The sequence below is a fragment of the Cyprinodon tularosa genome, unplaced genomic scaffold, assembly GCF_016077235.1.
Source record: "Cyprinodon tularosa strain WSP-4 unplaced genomic scaffold, ASM1607723v1 ctg193, whole genome shotgun sequence".
NCBI classification, from domain to species: Eukaryota; Metazoa; Chordata; class Actinopteri; order Cyprinodontiformes; family Cyprinodontidae; genus Cyprinodon; species Cyprinodon tularosa.
In genome coordinates this window covers 383,167-399,823 of record NW_024038694.1, presented here as the reverse complement: position 1 = coordinate 399,823, position 16,657 = coordinate 383,167, and the positions used below count along the sequence as shown (strand labels likewise).

At 36.9% G+C, this 16,657-nt stretch overlaps 2 protein-coding genes across 2 annotated transcripts in view; both read left to right on the top strand.

Annotated features, from left to right (window-relative positions):
* The first annotated feature begins 2,422 nt into the window (after positions 1 to 2,422).
* Positions 2,423 to 16,657, top strand: part of slc12a1 (solute carrier family 12 member 1) — an 18,541-nt gene continuing 4,306 nt past the window's right edge. Inside the window, exons 1-19 of the mRNA XM_038283392.1 lie at positions 2,423 to 2,932; positions 3,624 to 3,773; positions 4,008 to 4,083; positions 4,654 to 4,749; positions 6,184 to 6,323; positions 6,416 to 6,526; positions 6,624 to 6,735; positions 6,871 to 6,998; positions 7,085 to 7,169; positions 7,322 to 7,479; positions 11,110 to 11,217; positions 11,302 to 11,425; positions 12,164 to 12,265; positions 12,555 to 12,710; positions 12,794 to 12,893; positions 14,457 to 14,568; positions 14,736 to 14,876; positions 15,417 to 15,523; positions 15,631 to 15,713. Coding sequence (XP_038139320.1) covers positions 2,675 to 2,932; positions 3,624 to 3,773; positions 4,008 to 4,083; positions 4,654 to 4,749; positions 6,184 to 6,323; positions 6,416 to 6,526; positions 6,624 to 6,735; positions 6,871 to 6,998; positions 7,085 to 7,169; positions 7,322 to 7,479; positions 11,110 to 11,217; positions 11,302 to 11,425; positions 12,164 to 12,265; positions 12,555 to 12,710; positions 12,794 to 12,893; positions 14,457 to 14,568; positions 14,736 to 14,876; positions 15,417 to 15,523; positions 15,631 to 15,713 — 2,347 coding nt within the window. The 5' untranslated portion in view covers positions 2,423 to 2,674. The remainder of the gene's footprint in view (positions 2,933 to 3,623; positions 3,774 to 4,007; positions 4,084 to 4,653; positions 4,750 to 6,183; positions 6,324 to 6,415; positions 6,527 to 6,623; positions 6,736 to 6,870; positions 6,999 to 7,084; positions 7,170 to 7,321; positions 7,480 to 11,109; positions 11,218 to 11,301; positions 11,426 to 12,163; positions 12,266 to 12,554; positions 12,711 to 12,793; positions 12,894 to 14,456; positions 14,569 to 14,735; positions 14,877 to 15,416; positions 15,524 to 15,630; positions 15,714 to 16,657) is intronic.
* Positions 11,668 to 16,657, top strand: part of dut (deoxyuridine triphosphatase) — a 19,888-nt gene continuing 14,898 nt past the window's right edge. Inside the window, exon 1 of the mRNA XM_038283395.1 lies at positions 11,668 to 11,682. The gene's annotated coding sequence lies outside the window, so the exon portion shown is untranslated. The remainder of the gene's footprint in view (positions 11,683 to 16,657) is intronic.

The following is a 16,657-nucleotide window of genomic DNA, read 5'->3' as shown; positions in this document are numbered from 1 at the left end:
GAAATCTTAAATTGAATGGGACTATACTTGATCTGATGTATGAGTTGAACCCCTCTGAATTTCTCTGAAGATGAATACATGAATGCTTACCGACTCTAAGATATCTTAATCTTTTATAATAGAAATTAATGATTAGAAAGCTGTTAAGTTTAATTATTTACTTTGAGTTGCTTCAAAATGGCACCTTTTTATGAGCTAATGCATATTGTTCTTGGATTTCCTGCTATGTGCACAGTGTTTGGGTGTTACAAGACTTTTTAATTAATGATGTGAGGATAAAAAATTATTATTAGTTTATTATTATGCTGTATAAGGCCTTAAAATGACACCTCTTAAAATGCTTACATACACAGTGTGTCTAGTATCTGATGTGCTTTATTCAATGTGTTGTGTAATAATAGTATGTTTTTTCTGACCTACAGAAAGGAATATTTGCATAAGTTATGACATTTGCCTTTAAATTTTAAAGGTTTTGATATGCAGTTGCAAAGATAGCATGCCTTATTTTTTAATTTTAATTTTAATAGTTTAATTCAATTTTATTGTCACTACACTGTCACAAGTACAGAGCAATGAAATGAACTCTCTGCATTTAACCCATGCCCTAGGGGAGCGGTGGGCTGCCATTGTGAGGCGCCCGGGGAGCAGTGTGGGGTTGGGGGTCTTGCTCGGGGACCCAGGGTGGCAGTCTGTGGGAGTGGGGGATCGAGCTCACAACCTCAGGATTCAAAGCCCAATGCCCTAACCACTAGGCTGCCACTCCCCCCATAATATGACAGTGAGAGTGATCATTACATGTGAATTTATTTTTATATTTGTTCAAACAATAACCACAGGCCTTATTATTCTTAACTTCGATTTTATGCAAAAGACCATCAAATAGCTATAAAGTGTGTGGTGGAAAACCAACCCTTAATATTACTTTGAAGGGCCAAGATCATAGTAGCACACATTATGGTGTAGGAAGAATTTTAATTAACCGTCATAGCAAAGCTGGTAAAGTTGGTAGATTATTTGTATTTTTGAAATAAAGTCTGTAAAAGTATTTCAAATGCTTTAAAATGCAGTAGAAGTTTAACTCAGCAGGACAAGGACCCCAAACTTACAGCCAGAGATGCAGTTAAAGTTTTAGATCAGCAGTTAAAGTTTCAGAACAGCGGTTTCAAGTTCCTGTAATAAAAAAGCCATTGTCCAGCTCCTTATAAATAAATCTTTGATCCAATGCAGCTGAATCAAATGAATAGATAATTTAACCGGCCTCAGTAGAACTTGATAACATCCATCTCAGAATGTGTTATTGACTCAGGGGGGCTGAGAACATATTCCTACCACACCTCTTAGTTTTTAATTTTAGGACCATAAAGATAGTTGCTCAGTGCAGACACAAAACAGGCAGGCATAAGCAGAGCATACAAATCCAGATTTTGAAAAATGACCTGTTGTGATATGACTGAGAAGATAAATGTTAGAAGTTGTGATTGAACAGTTAGTCTATCATATGTTGACAATTTTCTCTCCTCAGCATAACTCTTGCAGCACCATAATGTTTGCAGGGAATCATTCCAGCTTTGTTTAAAGTCTGATGAGCCCTGCTGTTTGTCTTCTTTCAGCCTATACATAAAAACACATGCTGGAGAGTGTTTCTTTTGTCAGCAAACAATACAGCCAAGGTCAGATTTCAAGCCATTAGTCAGGCTTTCACTGCATGCATAAATCACTGTGGTGTATCAGTAATAAGGAAGTTTACCTGTTAAGAGGTCTTTTAATGGCTCTTTAGAAGTCATGTGAAGTGCCTCCGGCATATTCCTGTAATTTTTGGTCTTTTATTAACTCTCATTTTCTTCTTGAATGCTGCCATTTCGTCTGCATTAGCTAACCCTCTGCCTTTCTTCTCTAAATCTATGTGGATAGGAGAGCCATTACAGACATTTATTTAGACAGTTATATAACTATTATGAGCCCAATATCTTCTTACATGTCAGGATACTCCCCCTGATTTTATCTAATTTTTTTTATTGAGCATATTGAATATATATAGACAGAAATAAGAGCTGTTTGATATATGCTTTAAATGATCTGTTTTTAGTTGACATAAAACCTTAAAACTTTGTCCCTCAGTAATGTCTTGGCGTTTTTCTAGTGGAAATCTTCATATGTTTATATTTCCCAGTGATTCATGCAAAGAGCCTCTAGATCTAAGGAAATACTACTCACAGTGCCATAAAGTGCAACCATAGAACAACATGTGCCATTCAGCATATAATATTAGTAATCAATTTTCCAGAACTCGGGCAATGAGCACCTTTATCTTTCTCTTGCCGTTTATGACTTTGGTTAATGATTAAGCAACGCCTTTATGTCCCCTAGGATGGAGGACATATCTGACCCCCTTGGTTAAGTTTTCTGAGGGTTGATCCAAGGAGTTGACCAATAGCTGGCAGTCAGTGTATGACCATGAGTATAAAGGTAGGCCGTTGACTAGTAGGAACCTTCATGCACAAGAAATTCAACGCAGAAGAGGAGATCTTTTTAAATCCAGTCATTGTGTAGCTTTGCTTCAATGCTCAAGGAACCCTGATTCTCAGATCTGCACCCATTATTTGATTGTTGGTTTTCTGAAGACAGCTGTTTTATTATTTTCACACTTCAACTCTAAGAATCTCCAGCATTTGCAATGGAGAGGCGGAAGTCAAACAAAGAGGGTCATGTCAACTCAGCTTTTGATTCCAACCATGATGAGCCTCCGATCTATGAAGAGACAGAATTGTCCAACGATGACCATCGGACGATCAGGCCCTCAGTAATCAGTGCTTTCGGTCATGATACTTTAGACCGAGTGCCCAACATTAACTTCTACCGTAACGCCGGCAGTGTGAGTGGTCACCGAGCTATCAGGCCATCCTTGCAGGAGCTCCATGATGTTTTTCAAAAGGTAAGTGCACATCTGTTCTCATGATGCCTGAGAACATTTTATCTGAATTCCTTTCTCCATGTCTTTTTTTCTTGTTTTCTTTTCCCCCTTGTCTCTTAAATCTCCTACTTTAAAACTATCTTACGATAAGAACAGGAAATTCAGTTCTGCTTCTGAGAGACAGCTATTCCAGCGAGTGAATGACGCTGCTTGAATCATAAAACTTTACCAAAGCATCTCTGTCTGTCAGTGGCTAACTCTTTATCTTTAACCTTGTAAAACTAAACCAGATAGCAGATAAAATGTTATTTCTGGAACTGAACAGCATCAGTACACTTGACACACTTTATTTGTTTTTATTGCTGTTTATTTGAACCTATTGCCAAAGACATTAGGTCATGGTTCATTTAGGTTTATAGCTTTTGGACTAGATAATCATTTGTGAATGGATACAAAAATGGTGGATCTTTACAGAGTGGCAGTTTTGGAACTTTGATGTTTAAGTTTTGTAAAACACTGCTTGATTTAATGCTATTTTAAGCAATCAAGCAACAACCAAATATATACAGTTAAAGTCCAAGCCATCTTAGAAATCTGACCGATAAAGTTACTTTGCATCATAAAAACACGGAGAACAGCTATTTATAGGGCTTTCTATGTTGACAGATGAGAGACTCAAGTTCATTTTTCCCTATCAAATTTTCTTCAATAGAATGGTCCAATCTCTGTGCCCGAAACGGTGACAGATGATGGCGAAAGGAGCGAAGATAGTGAAGGATTCCCTTCGGATGATCTGGAGTCTGCAGCTCCACTTGATGAAAAAAAAGGAGCAGTAAAGTTTGGTTGGATTAGGGGAGTTCTGGTAAGTTTGCTACTGAAGAGCTCCTTCTGGATATTCCCATTAATATTTACATTAAATAGTGTTTTATGTAGAATGCATTACTAACTTCAAAACCAGAGCCTTGGGCTAATTTACATTAGTTTGTGAATATATTTACCGTATGATTATTGGTTGGTAAGAGAAAATAAAATAGATATAATGTGGCTGAAATAAAAAAAATCTTAATCTATGTTAAATTGCTGCTTTATTTTGCAGGTAAGATGTATGTTAAACATCTGGGGTGTGATGCTTTTCATCCGCCTGTCATGGGTTTTTGGACAGGCAGGTTGGGGTGAGTGAAAAATGTATTTTATTTGGTAATTTGTATTCTTTACAACACTTGGAAATACCCTCAACATGTATTTTTCCATTTGCTGTTTCAAGCCAACGACCAGGTTAAAGCTTTTGCATTATTTGAGGAAATTCTATCCGACCATCTTATATAATTCTGGCTTAATGCAAACTGTTTTATTACTCTCAAGCTCATAGTGTTTTCCATGTAAAAATCCTACTCATAAACAACAGTAAGAAAGTCTTGTTAATATTTGTAGCTAAAGAAGGGGCCAAAAAATCCCATATGTCAAAACTACAGTTGGTTTTACTTTAAGTTGTTAATTTCCATTGCCATCTCTGAGTCCTACAGCAAAGGTTAAACATGTCTTCTAATCAGGAAACTTTATCAAACATGTGTGACTGATTGAGAGACAGATCGCTTTAAGAATGTATTTAAGGAGCTATTACTAGAAGCTCCAGCAGATCAAGGAGGCCATTTTTCAGATAACACACTGTTTTATTATCAACTTGATTGGCATATTGGATGGAGTGGAATTCACTCTTATATTAAAACATGTTTACATTTCAGGTCTGGGAATCGTGGTCATTGCTCTCAGCTGTGTGGTGACCACCGTCACAGCCCTCTCCATGTCTGCCATTTGCACCAACGGGATTGTTAGGGGAGGTAGGTCAGCGAATCGGCTGCTATATTTCATATTTAGAAAGGAACTCTGATGAGATAAGTGAGATTAGATATTGACTAACCTTCCATGCTGGTATTTTATTCATAGCATAACTACGGCAGCCAGCTTAAGCAAGTAAAACATTCTTTATATATGTATTCTATAAGATAACACACATTCTGTGACACAAAATGCTTCAGTGGGAGAATCAAATGAGTAGCAGGACAATGTTTGCTGATGAAGTAACAAAGGCTAGACACGGCACCTGAATGTCACCTTCTCCAATCTTATTCGCTTTTTTACAACCTTGCTCTCACATAAAAATCAATCAATCAGTAATGTGGCGATTAATCATCCACCACAGATATTGGTCTTGAGATGTACCTTTATATATAGAAAAATACAGCATGTGGTTCTGTTGCAGATAACCTCAGCGGACTGAACCTTTCACTAGGAGAACTAAAATCTTTAAAATGAGTCAGCAACATAGAAAGCAAACATAAGACAAAAAGACTGCTGGTCATTTAAAACATTCCTGATCTTAAATATACAGTCCCAGCTGACAAAATGAAAATTAGGTTAATTGAATAATAATACAAACTATCAGCTGTAAGCAATTGAATTCTGATTGAAATACCCTAACAGAGCAATTGTTGAAAAAGCTTTCTCCCAATTTGACACAAAATGCAACTTATGAGAATAATGCATTCTTAACATGAGTGTCTATCCTTATGGCAAGCATCTTTAGCATTTAGAATAAAATATTTGCAAAGATTACCTGCTGGAAACACTATATTAAGAGATAAGCTCTTGGCAGCATTCCTGAGATGTCTAAGCTGTTTTCTCAGGAGAAAAATACCCTCTGATCAATGATATTGTTTGTTTTGTGTCCTGCAACCACCTTATTTAAAACATACTAGAGTCAGTCAGAGTTAGTCTTCAATTAAAATTGGCCAATGCCATTCTTGGAAGAAAAAAGCTTGTTAAGGACCGCCTGGAGACTTTCTCACAATCATCCATAATTGTATCACCACTGGTGTAAAGGATATTTCTAATTAAATAAAAAGTTATCTTAATGATTTGAAGCATATTAAAGATGATGCAAACAGAAGTACTATATTCACATTGTTTATTCCACTGCTGACAGAGCTGATGACTTAAGTACTTATTTAAATTTCCAATTGCTTCAGCTTAAAACTAACTTCACTTGTTTTGTTTTTTTGTTTTGTTTCCTTTTTTGCTCCTTTTGAAGAATCAGATTGTTTCTTTTTCTGTTTCTATAAGTTTATTTTTAATTGTATTTTTTTTTTTTTTTTTTTTTTTACTTCCCTTGTAGTATCATTTATTTCCACAATGGTTTTAAAACAACAACAACTGAAATTTTTGATTCACCAAAACTAAAATGGAATCCTTTAAAATTACTTTTGCCATAACAGGAGGAGCTTACTACATGATATCTCGCAGTTTGGGGCCAGAGTTCGGAGGCTCGATTGGTCTCATTTTTGCCTTCGCCAATGCAGTGGCTGTGGCCATGTATGTGGTGGGCTTTGCAGAAACAGTGGTGGATTTACTCAAGGTGTGTAATGTTACAATGAAGAGATGAGCAAAGTAAAACTTGACCGATTTCAAGATATCTGAATGTATTTATCTCATATTTGATGCACTTAGGAATATGCCCATCTGATGGTGGATGAGCTGAATGACATCAGGATCATTGGCTGCATTACGGTGCTGTTGCTCTTAGGCATATCTGTGGCTGGAATGGAATGGGAGGCAAAGGTGAGGCGGTAACAATTTGCGTCTTGATGGTTCGCTGGACCTTTTTTGTAAGAGATCCAAACTTAACTAAAAAAAAAAACACTTCTTTTTGACACAGGCACAAATCGTTCTACTTGTGATCTTGCTGGTGGCCATAGTGAATGTGTTTGTAGGAACAGCCCTTAACCCAACAGAAGACAAGAAGTCAAAGGGATTTTTTGGCTATCAAAGTAAGAAACTATCCTCTTTCCTAATCCCATTTTATCACAAAGATATTATGAACTTATTACAAGTAGCATTAAACTAACTCTATCCTCTTTTCACATATTTTTGTTAAACTTTTCTTGTTTGTTTTTCTCAAACAGCAAACATCTTTATGGAGAACTTTAGACCACATTTTAGGGATGGGGAAACATTTTTCTCAGTATTTGCTGTCTTCTTCCCTGCGGCAACCGGTATCTTGGCTGGAGCTAACATCTCTGGAGATTTGAGGGTAACCTTTAAATACAGACGTTTCTTGCAGAAGTCAGTGTGTTTTAGATTTTCTCAAACTGACGTATACCATATGTTAATTTACAGGATGCCCAGGCTGCTATACCCAAAGGTACCTTGTTAGCCATCCTGATTACTGGTGTCACCTACCTCGCTGTGGCCCTTTGTGTCTGTAAGTGAGCTGCACTCTTCCATCCTTTCTCAAACAGTGCTTAAATGTTTCTTTATTTCTTTCAACAAACTGAGATTTATTTGATAAGATCACAAAACTTTTGCCCTGAAAAACTTCTAAGCAAGACATGTGTTTCGTTTTTTCATGGTCAGCTGGTACTGTCGTCCGAGATGCCACAGGAAACACAACCGACCTCATTATTCCCGGTACGTTTTGTAACGGCTCAGCAGTAGCGGCCTGTGAACTGGGCTATGATTTTACTTCCTGCGAAACAGAACCATGCAAGTTCGGCTTGATGAACAACTTCCAGGTATGGAAACCTTTCTAACATATTTGCTTAACTGTAATTAGTTTTATTAATGATTCCCTGAAAGTGAGCTTCTATCATTTTTAAAAATCTTTCTTTTTTGTGTGTCTTCTAAAATCTAAAACAGCATTTTAGGCAAAAGCTTGATTTCAAGGAATTAATGCAAAGTTCCCCCCTGGGAACTACAGAGGGCCAAGAGGGGACAACATTAAGAAAAATGTCATAAACCTTCTAAAAGATGAAATTACAGGTGCTGGTCATAAAATTAGAATATCATGAAAAAGTAGATTGATTTCAGTAATTCCATTTAAAAAGTGAAACTTGTATATTATATTCATACATTACATACAAACTCATATATTTCAGATGTTTATTTTGTTTAATTTTGATGATTACAAATGACAACAAATGAAAATCTCAAATTCATCATATCAGAAAATTAGAATATTACTGAAGACCAATAAAAACAAAGGATTTATAGAAATGTTGGCCAACTGAAAAGTATGAACATGAAAAGTATGAGCATGTACAGCACTCAGTATTTAGTTGGGCCTCCTTTGGCTTGTATTACTGCAGCAATGCGGCGTGGCATGGAGTCGATCAGTCTGTGGCACTGCTCAGGTGTTATGATAGCCCAGGTTGCTCTAATAGTGGCTTTTAGCTCTTCTGAATTGTTGGGTCTGGTGTATTGCATCTTCTTCTTCACAATACCCCATAGATTTTCTATGGGGTTAAGGTCAGGAGAGTTTGCTGGCCAATTAAGAACAGGGATACCATGGTCCTTCAACCAGGTACTGGTAGCTTTGGCACTGTGTGCAGGTGCCAAGTCCTGTTGGAAAATGAAATCTGCATCTCCAAAAAGTTGGGCAGCTGCAGGAAGCATGAAGTGCTCTAAAACTTCCTGGTATGTGGCTGCGTTGACCCTGGACCTCAGAAAACACAATGGACCAACACCAGCAGATGACATGGCACCCCAAACCATCACTGACTGTGGAAACTTTACACTGGACTTCAAGCAACGTGGATGAAGTGCCTCTCTTCTTTTCCTCCAGACTCTGGGACCTTGATTTCCAAAGGAAATGCAAAATTTACTTTCATCAGAGAACATGACTTTGGACCACTCACCAGCAGTCCAGTCCTGTTTCTCTTTAGCCCAGGCAAGACGCTTCTGACGCTGTCTGTGGTTCAAGAGTGGCTTGACACAAGGAATGCGACAGCAGAAACCCATGTCTTTCATACGTCTGTGTGTGGTGGTTCTTGAAGCACTCACTCCAGCTACAGTCCACTCTTTGTGAATCTCCCCCACATTTTTGAATGGGTTTTGTTTCACAATCCTCTCCAGGGTGCGGTTATCTCTCTTGCTTGTACACTTTTTTCGACCACATCTTTTCCTTCCCTTCGCCTCTCTATTAATGTGCTTGGACACTGAGCTCTGTGAACAGCCAGCCTCTTTAGCGATGACCTTTTGTGTCTTGCCCTCCTTGTGCAAGGTGTCGATGGTCGTCTTTTGGACAACTGTCAAGTCAGCAGTCTTCCCCATGATTGTGTAGCCTATAGAACTAGACTGAAAGACCATTTAAAGGCTTTTGCAGGTGGTTTGAGTTAATTAGCTGATTAGAGTGTGGCACCAGGGGCCATCAATTTTGAACCTTTTCACAATATTCTAATTTTCTGATATGATGAATTTGAGATTTTCATTTGTTGTAATTTGTAATCATCAAAATTAAACAAAATAAACATCTGAAATATATGAGTTTGTATGTAATGTATGAATATAATATACAAGTTTCACTTTTTAAATGGAATTACTGAAATCAATCTACTTTTTCATGATATTCTAATTTTATGACCAGCACCTGTAAGCGACCAAACAATTATTACTTAAAAAATACAATAAAAAAACAACAACTTATAAGATTTAGTCAAAAAATACATTGTAAGTATTTGCATGCAAATGATTTAGGTCAAGTTTAATGCTGCAATGTCAAGTAACACTCGCTTGCCAATATCAAGTGAATTTTACTTTACATAAGACATAACAGTTGTAAAGAAATTAAGTAAAATTTACTTAATTACATCCAAGTTGTAAGTTGGATTTATTTAAACAAACTAAGAAAAGTGTTCTTGATTTTTACAGGCACAAAAGGATTTTACTTAATATTTTAAGTAAATATTAAATCCCTGTAATATTTGCTGTTATGAAGTAATTGAGAAGATATTGATTATTTTCTTGTTTTTCAAATATTGATTTACTTTGCTGCATTATGTTACATTACTCACTAATATTAGGTAATCATTGCCAGTTTTCTTTTGACAAATGTTACCTAATAAATGTATCCAATAGTCTATACATTTAATATACATTAAACAGTTTATTTTTCATTTTAAACAGATTAACAAAGCATTATATACCATATTGTATTAAATTGCCCAATCTTTCATGGGCCAAACAGAAATTTGACGTCTAACTGGAATCCATCCATCCATTTTCTGTCAAAAGTGTAGCATAAAGTGGGAGGGTATGCCAAGTTCAGGGAATTTATCATTCTTTGGCAATACTGTAGCACCCTGCAAAATGACAGAAACAGAGCAGAAGCAGTCCTGCTGTGAGCTACAGTGTGCATGTGGTGTGCGTGCGATTCAAAATGCTAAATTTTTAGAGTAAAGTTTATGTAGTATTTTGAGGTTTATGTGCATACTGCTATTAAACATTTAAATAGTATAAGGAAATGTAAGTAAAACTTACAGAGTAGAAATTATGACGAATACTCTAATAGTTTACTGCATCAAAAAGTATTTTTTTCAGTGTATATTTCATCATTATGTATTTTTAGTTGGCCCCAAGTTTGCAATCAGGGGGTGGGATGTCGGGGTGTCACCAGTTTCTGGCATTGTTGGAAATATGGTGGCCAACTTCGTGAAAATTAAATAAGGCTAACTTCTTAGCCACGCATTGTCTTTCAATCTACTGAAATTATGAGTTTATTTTTTCTTTTTCTTGTGTGAATTGATTAAGTAAACATTTAAATCACACCTGAAATACATTAGACACCTTTTTTTGTTTCTCAGCGCAGGGCAGTTTCTTAAGGAACAGTTGGCAACCCCAGCAGGGAATCTCACCTTAATCTGACTGGCAGGATGTTCTAAAGTATTATTACCATATTGGTTAGATATAGGGCTGCTCAGTGACGCAGTGGGTAGCACTGCCGCATTGCAGCAAGAAGGTTCCAGGTTTGATTCCCTGCCTGGGGTCTATCTGCATGGAGTTTGTATGTTCTCCCTGTGCATGCATGGGTTTTTGCTGGGTACCCCGGCTTCCTCCCACAATCCAAAAACATGACTGTTAGGTTAATTGGTTTCTCTAAATTCTCCTTAGGTGTGAGTGTGTGTGTGAATGGTTGTTTGTCCTGTTTGTCTCTGTGTTGCCCTGCGATGGACTTCGACCTGTCCAGGGTGTAGCCCGCCTCTTGACCGTAGACAGCTGGAGATAGGCACCAGCACCCCTTGCGACCCCATTTGAGATAAGCGTGATGGAAAAAATCCTCCATATAAAAAAATTGTTAATTCATCTTCATTAAGAACAAAAATGCTTTGTTCAACTATGACGCGCTCTAATTATCACCCTTGACTTAGGTTATGACCATGGTTTCTGGGTTCGGTCACCTCATCACTGCAGGAACCTTCTCAGCCACACTTTCATCTGCCCTGGCCTCTCTTGTTAGTGCTCCTAAAGTCTTCCAGGTAACGACTTTTTTCTTTGAGTTTCAAAAAAAAGGTAGTTCTGTTGCCATCAACATTTCTAATCAAATTTCTGTCTCACCCCAGGCTCTGTGTAAAGACAACATCTACACAGCTCTGCATTTCTTTGCCAAAGGATACGGAAAGAACAACGAGCCAATCCCTGGCTACGTCCTCACATTTATTATCTCTGTGGCCTTTATTCTCATTGGTCAGTAAAGGGCTTGGGCATTACTTAAACATCTTAACATTCTCACACTGATGTTATACTACTGTCATTTTTTAGCACACCTGGTAAAACTGAAATCCCACTTGTAGTATTTTTCCTATTACTTGTAGATTACTCCTCTGATCATGCATTACGAGGAGGATGCAAAAGAAGCTCCAACATTTTGAAACTGATTAATAGAAAGCTCCAGTAGCTATTTCGCTGTGAGATGATGTTCTTGCAATAAAAAAAAATATTTTTTCTTTTACCTTTACCAGCAGGTGTGCTTATAAATGTGAACATGGTTGCATTTTAACTTTTATGGATGCCTCGAGTTAAAAAAAATGTTTTGTTACGCTGTTAAAGAAAGAAGATTTTTATTGAGCGCAACAAACTCGACAACCTCCACTGAATATTGTTTCAGTTTCTTAGATAATTCCTCTTAAAAACACTAAGAAGGAATTGAAGTCTATTATCGTTTGAGATTCCCACAGATACTTTAAATCAGTAAAAACAAAAAAACATTTCATCTTACTGTAGTAGCGCTGGCTCTTAACTTAGCTAAATGTCTAAATCTCTTCTTCATATAATGTTGGTTCATATAATGAACCAGTACCAAACACCTCAAATAGAGGCAGTTTTATTCCTTAATTACTGTATGATTATACTGGTGCACTCACTGTTTAATTCAAAAGCTTCTATACACATTTTTTTAGATCTTTTTTTAAATTATTTTTACAGGTAATCTGAACACCATTGCTCCGATCATCTCAAACTTCTTCCTGGCGTCTTACGCTCTTATCAACTTCTCTTGCTTCCATGCTTCCTACGCCAAGTCTCCAGGTGAGTTTAATATGAAATTCTTTATTCAATATAATGACTATGAGTTTGTTTATACACATTTGGGGAATGGCGGCCTAGTGGTTAGGGCATAGGGCTTATGCCCTAACCTTGATCCCCAAGGGGATGGGTTAAATCCAGAGAGTTCATTACGTTGCTCTGTACTTGTGACAGTTTAATAACAATAAAACACTTGGAAATTTTTTTTTACTATATTATTAATATATTGTTTACAGCTACTTTTAAGGAGAAGAACAAATAACCGAGTTATCCTTTGTCATGCTTTTCCTAGGCTGGAGACCTGCATATAAATACTACAACATGTGGCTCTCTCTGCTGGGAGCCCTGCTCTGTTGTGTGGTCATGTTTGTCATCAACTGGTGGGCTGCTCTTCTCACATACGCCATTGAAATTCTGCTCTACGTTTACGTCACAGTCAAGAAACCAGGTGAACATGTTTGTAGGCTGAAAAGCTCTTCAGGGATCATTTAAATATTAGTAGAACTAACCTCTAATGAACCCACTCTGCAGAGGTGAACTGGGGATCGTCCACACAGGCGGTGACTTTTGTTAGTGCCGTCAGCAACTCTTTATCTCTAACCGGTGTGGAAGATCATGTCAAGAACTTCAGGTAAAAATATGCAGCACCTTTACTCCATTTACACTCACTGGTTGCCAGAAGTGGGTAGAGTAGAAAACTACTTTATCATATTTTTTTTGCTGAAGTAAGAGTAAAAAGTATTTGCTAAAAAGGATACCTAAGTACTAAGTAACTAATCAGAACATTTGATGTTTAAAATTATGTAATAAAGACTGACTAAAATGTAAAGTTATGTGTTCTGATATTTTATAGACTATAATAAAATTAAAACAGATAATGTAACTGAGAAAACATATGAAACCAGTAGCTCCAGTGACAATATTTGCTCCTTACTCCGATTGAATTGACCTTTAGATTTCATGGAAGGTTCAATTTAGCTTGTTTGCGAAAAAAAAAAAAAAAAGAAGCTAATTTTGACATAAACATTAACTTTGTCTTTTTGGAGCATTTTCCATTTTAAAACAAGCATGTTTGTTGTTCAGTTAAGTTACTCTCGACAGAGTAGCAAACATTTTGCTCAAGTAAGAGCTGCAATATTTTATAAAGATATAACTCAACTAAAAGTAAAATCTATGGCTCAGTGAAACTACTCCTAAAAGTACATTTTTGTCAAAAAGTTACTCCACTAACTGTAACATAGTAAATGTAACTAATTACTAACCACCTCTGCTGGCTGCTATATTAGGTACAGTTGTTATTATGAAGCTGGACCCCTTTTAGCAGTGAGGGCGACTCTGATTGTATGGAAGATGCTGTTACTCACCAGCAGCCAGAGGATCTCATATACATGTTGAATTCTCATTTAGAGCATCTTGATGCCACTGTTAAAAAGAATATTGATCAGATCAGGCAATGTTATTTGAATCTATCAGGGCAGGGGTCTTAAATGTTTTCCAGGCCAAGGACCCCCAAACTGATGGCGAGATGGAGCGGGGACCCCCTAATTATAAATATATTGCATGAAATTGTGTTATATCAAACTAGTCCTATAGTCACTCTATTACCGAAGGTGTCATATAACGAAAGTAATTTCTCCCTGGGATTATTAAAGTATTTCTCAATCTGATTCATGGTTGATGGGACAGGTGTTGTGAATAAAACGGCGCCCAGCTTGAAAGAGCTCCTGTGTGTCGCTGAATGTGTGCATTGATGACTTAAAGACATCTTCTGCCTCCATTTATCTGTTTACTACGGTATATATATATATCAAAAAGTCTAATCAACCAAAACTTTTGCGAATACCTCTATGGATTCCCTAGGGGTTGCAGACCCCCTGTTGAAGACCTCCGTATTAGGGTCTAATATTGGGCCACCAAGGTGAACTTTTTGTTCCTCTTTGTTTTATGTACTTTTCCTGCAGAAATCATATTCCTCATGCTTTGTAACAAAGGGCTATCCAAGCTATTTTTAGCTCCGATAGCCAGATAGACATTTAACAAAGCAATGTCCTTCACAAAACGACTTCTCACACTAGATGTTATATCGACATTGATTAGTTATGTTTGTGAATAAACGTGCTTATTCACTTAGCAGGTAAAAAGACATCATGGTTATCTGGAGAATAATAATGACACAGCTTTTGTTCTTACTCAGGCCTCAGATCTTGGCTCTAACTGGATCAGCACGGGCCAGACCTGCTCTCCTAGATCTGGCTCACTCCATGACCAAGAATTATGGACTCTGTATCACCTGTGAAGTTTTGATGGTAGGTTTTTATTGCAGTCTCATATTTACCAAAGCCTATAAAAAGCATTAGTGCTGACTTCACACAACTAATAGAACATCGAACAGTTACAGAGTAAAGAAATCTATTAACTTAGGAAACTTAAGTTTTGTCTTTTTTTTTTCCAACTCTGTTTCTTACTTTTTAAGGGTCCAAGATCAGAGGTCCTACCAGAGATGAACGTTGGGATGGAAAAGAACCAGCTGTGGCTCAATAAGAAAAAACGCAAAGCCTTTTATGCCGCTGTGGCCTGCGAAAATTTCCGGGAAGGTGCAGAGACTCTGCTGCAGGTCAGTGTGGACGTCATCTACACATGAAAATGAAGGAAAACGAAAACAAGTGACACAAATTTTCCACTACAATAATATGCAACCTGTGGGATCATATAACAGGAACGTGGCAGATGTGCAGAAGTGTGTGTCCCTGTTTTTACTGCCCGAGCACTACTTTGTAATGACCTGCCTCGAGAAACTTGTCAGGACATTGAAGAAACAGGTAGAAGAGGAGGGAGTTAATGAGACATTCTTATGGCTCTAACTATCACGCTCTGGGGATAAGGCCACTGTTCATTGTCAGGATTGCTCTCTTCAAACAGCACAGAAGATTAAAGGCTATAATTGATTAACGCTGCACTGAATAAGTCCCTGCAGACAGAGACTTATCTTCTCTGGTCATAACTTCTAGCTGTAAAACAGAGACTTGGTCTTCTCATATAAAGAACATTTTGAATATTTGGAAATAGTTTTAAGTTCATCAGACCTCCTGATCTTATAACAAGGTGTCTGTGTCCTGAGCTAAAGGTTTTACAAAAGTTTTTGTTTCTCTCGCAGGCTGCTGGTCTTGGTCGCCTGAAGCCCAACACATTAATGATTGGCTTTAAGAGAGACTGGAGGACTGCAGAAGCAGAAGCAGTGCAGGGTTATGTGGGGATACTACAGTAAGTATCCCAAATAAACAAGCAAAGAATGTGAAATCACCCTCAGCAGTTTCAAATACCCAAAAGATCAACATGATAATCTGATGAACTGTTTCTCTTTATGGCAGCGATGCCTTTGATTTTGAGTATGGGACAGCGGTGCTAAGGATGGAACAGGGAATGGACATATCACATATCGTTGAGGAAGAAGGTCAGTATAAGGAAGCTGTGTGTTTCATTATCCACACTTTCCTTCACCGATATTTTATCATCTACATGTATAAATAAATTTTGGTCTATAGGTCAGATTACTGCAATAATGGGACTTTTTTAATTGCTTAAACAACATTGTATTAGCAGCATAGGTTGAGTATGCCTACCAAGATGATAGTTGTTTATGTGCTTAATACAGTGAGGGCTTATATTTATTTGAAGTGCAGGTCAACCCGGAAGAAATAAATTAACATTTTTCAACTTTACTTATGAGATTAATGGGGAAAAATAGCAGAAAGGTTTAGAAAGGTTGAGAAAGAAACTAAAAAGTTTTTACGCCTCACACAAAACAAAGTTTACCTATATATGATGGAAAGATACTGAAAAAAATAAAATAATGAATGGAAATTTTTTTTTAGCTAAGCGTAAACATTTTGTTATGGGGATTTTCTGTCCCTTAGGATTAAAATGTTTTATTGGACCACAGAGTGTAGATTTCTGTTTAAGTACGAATAAAAATAGAAAATAAAATAAAGAAAAAAGTAAAAACAAAAAAATCTTTAAAATCTTGTTTATCTTTTTTGTAATCATTTTTTGACTTGAATCTTGTGTCTTTTTTTATATCTTTGAATAAATAATCTGATATGAACTTTGGTCAGAGAACTTTGATTTGTCGATTATAGAACATTTATATCGGTTTGTTCCAGAGAAACAACAACTTGCAATCATGCCATAAAACAATATCAGATGATACATTTCTCTTTGTGTATTCCCGATTTCCAACTACCAGGTCAATCACTGTCTTAAAAGAAGTTCCACTAATTCAGTCTTCAAAGTATTATAAAAAAAATTCTCTTTTTGTTTTCATGGAAAACAGTGAAGACTCTGATAAATATGAACTTTGAATCCTGTAAAATGTTTTTACAAAGCTCTTCATTTTAG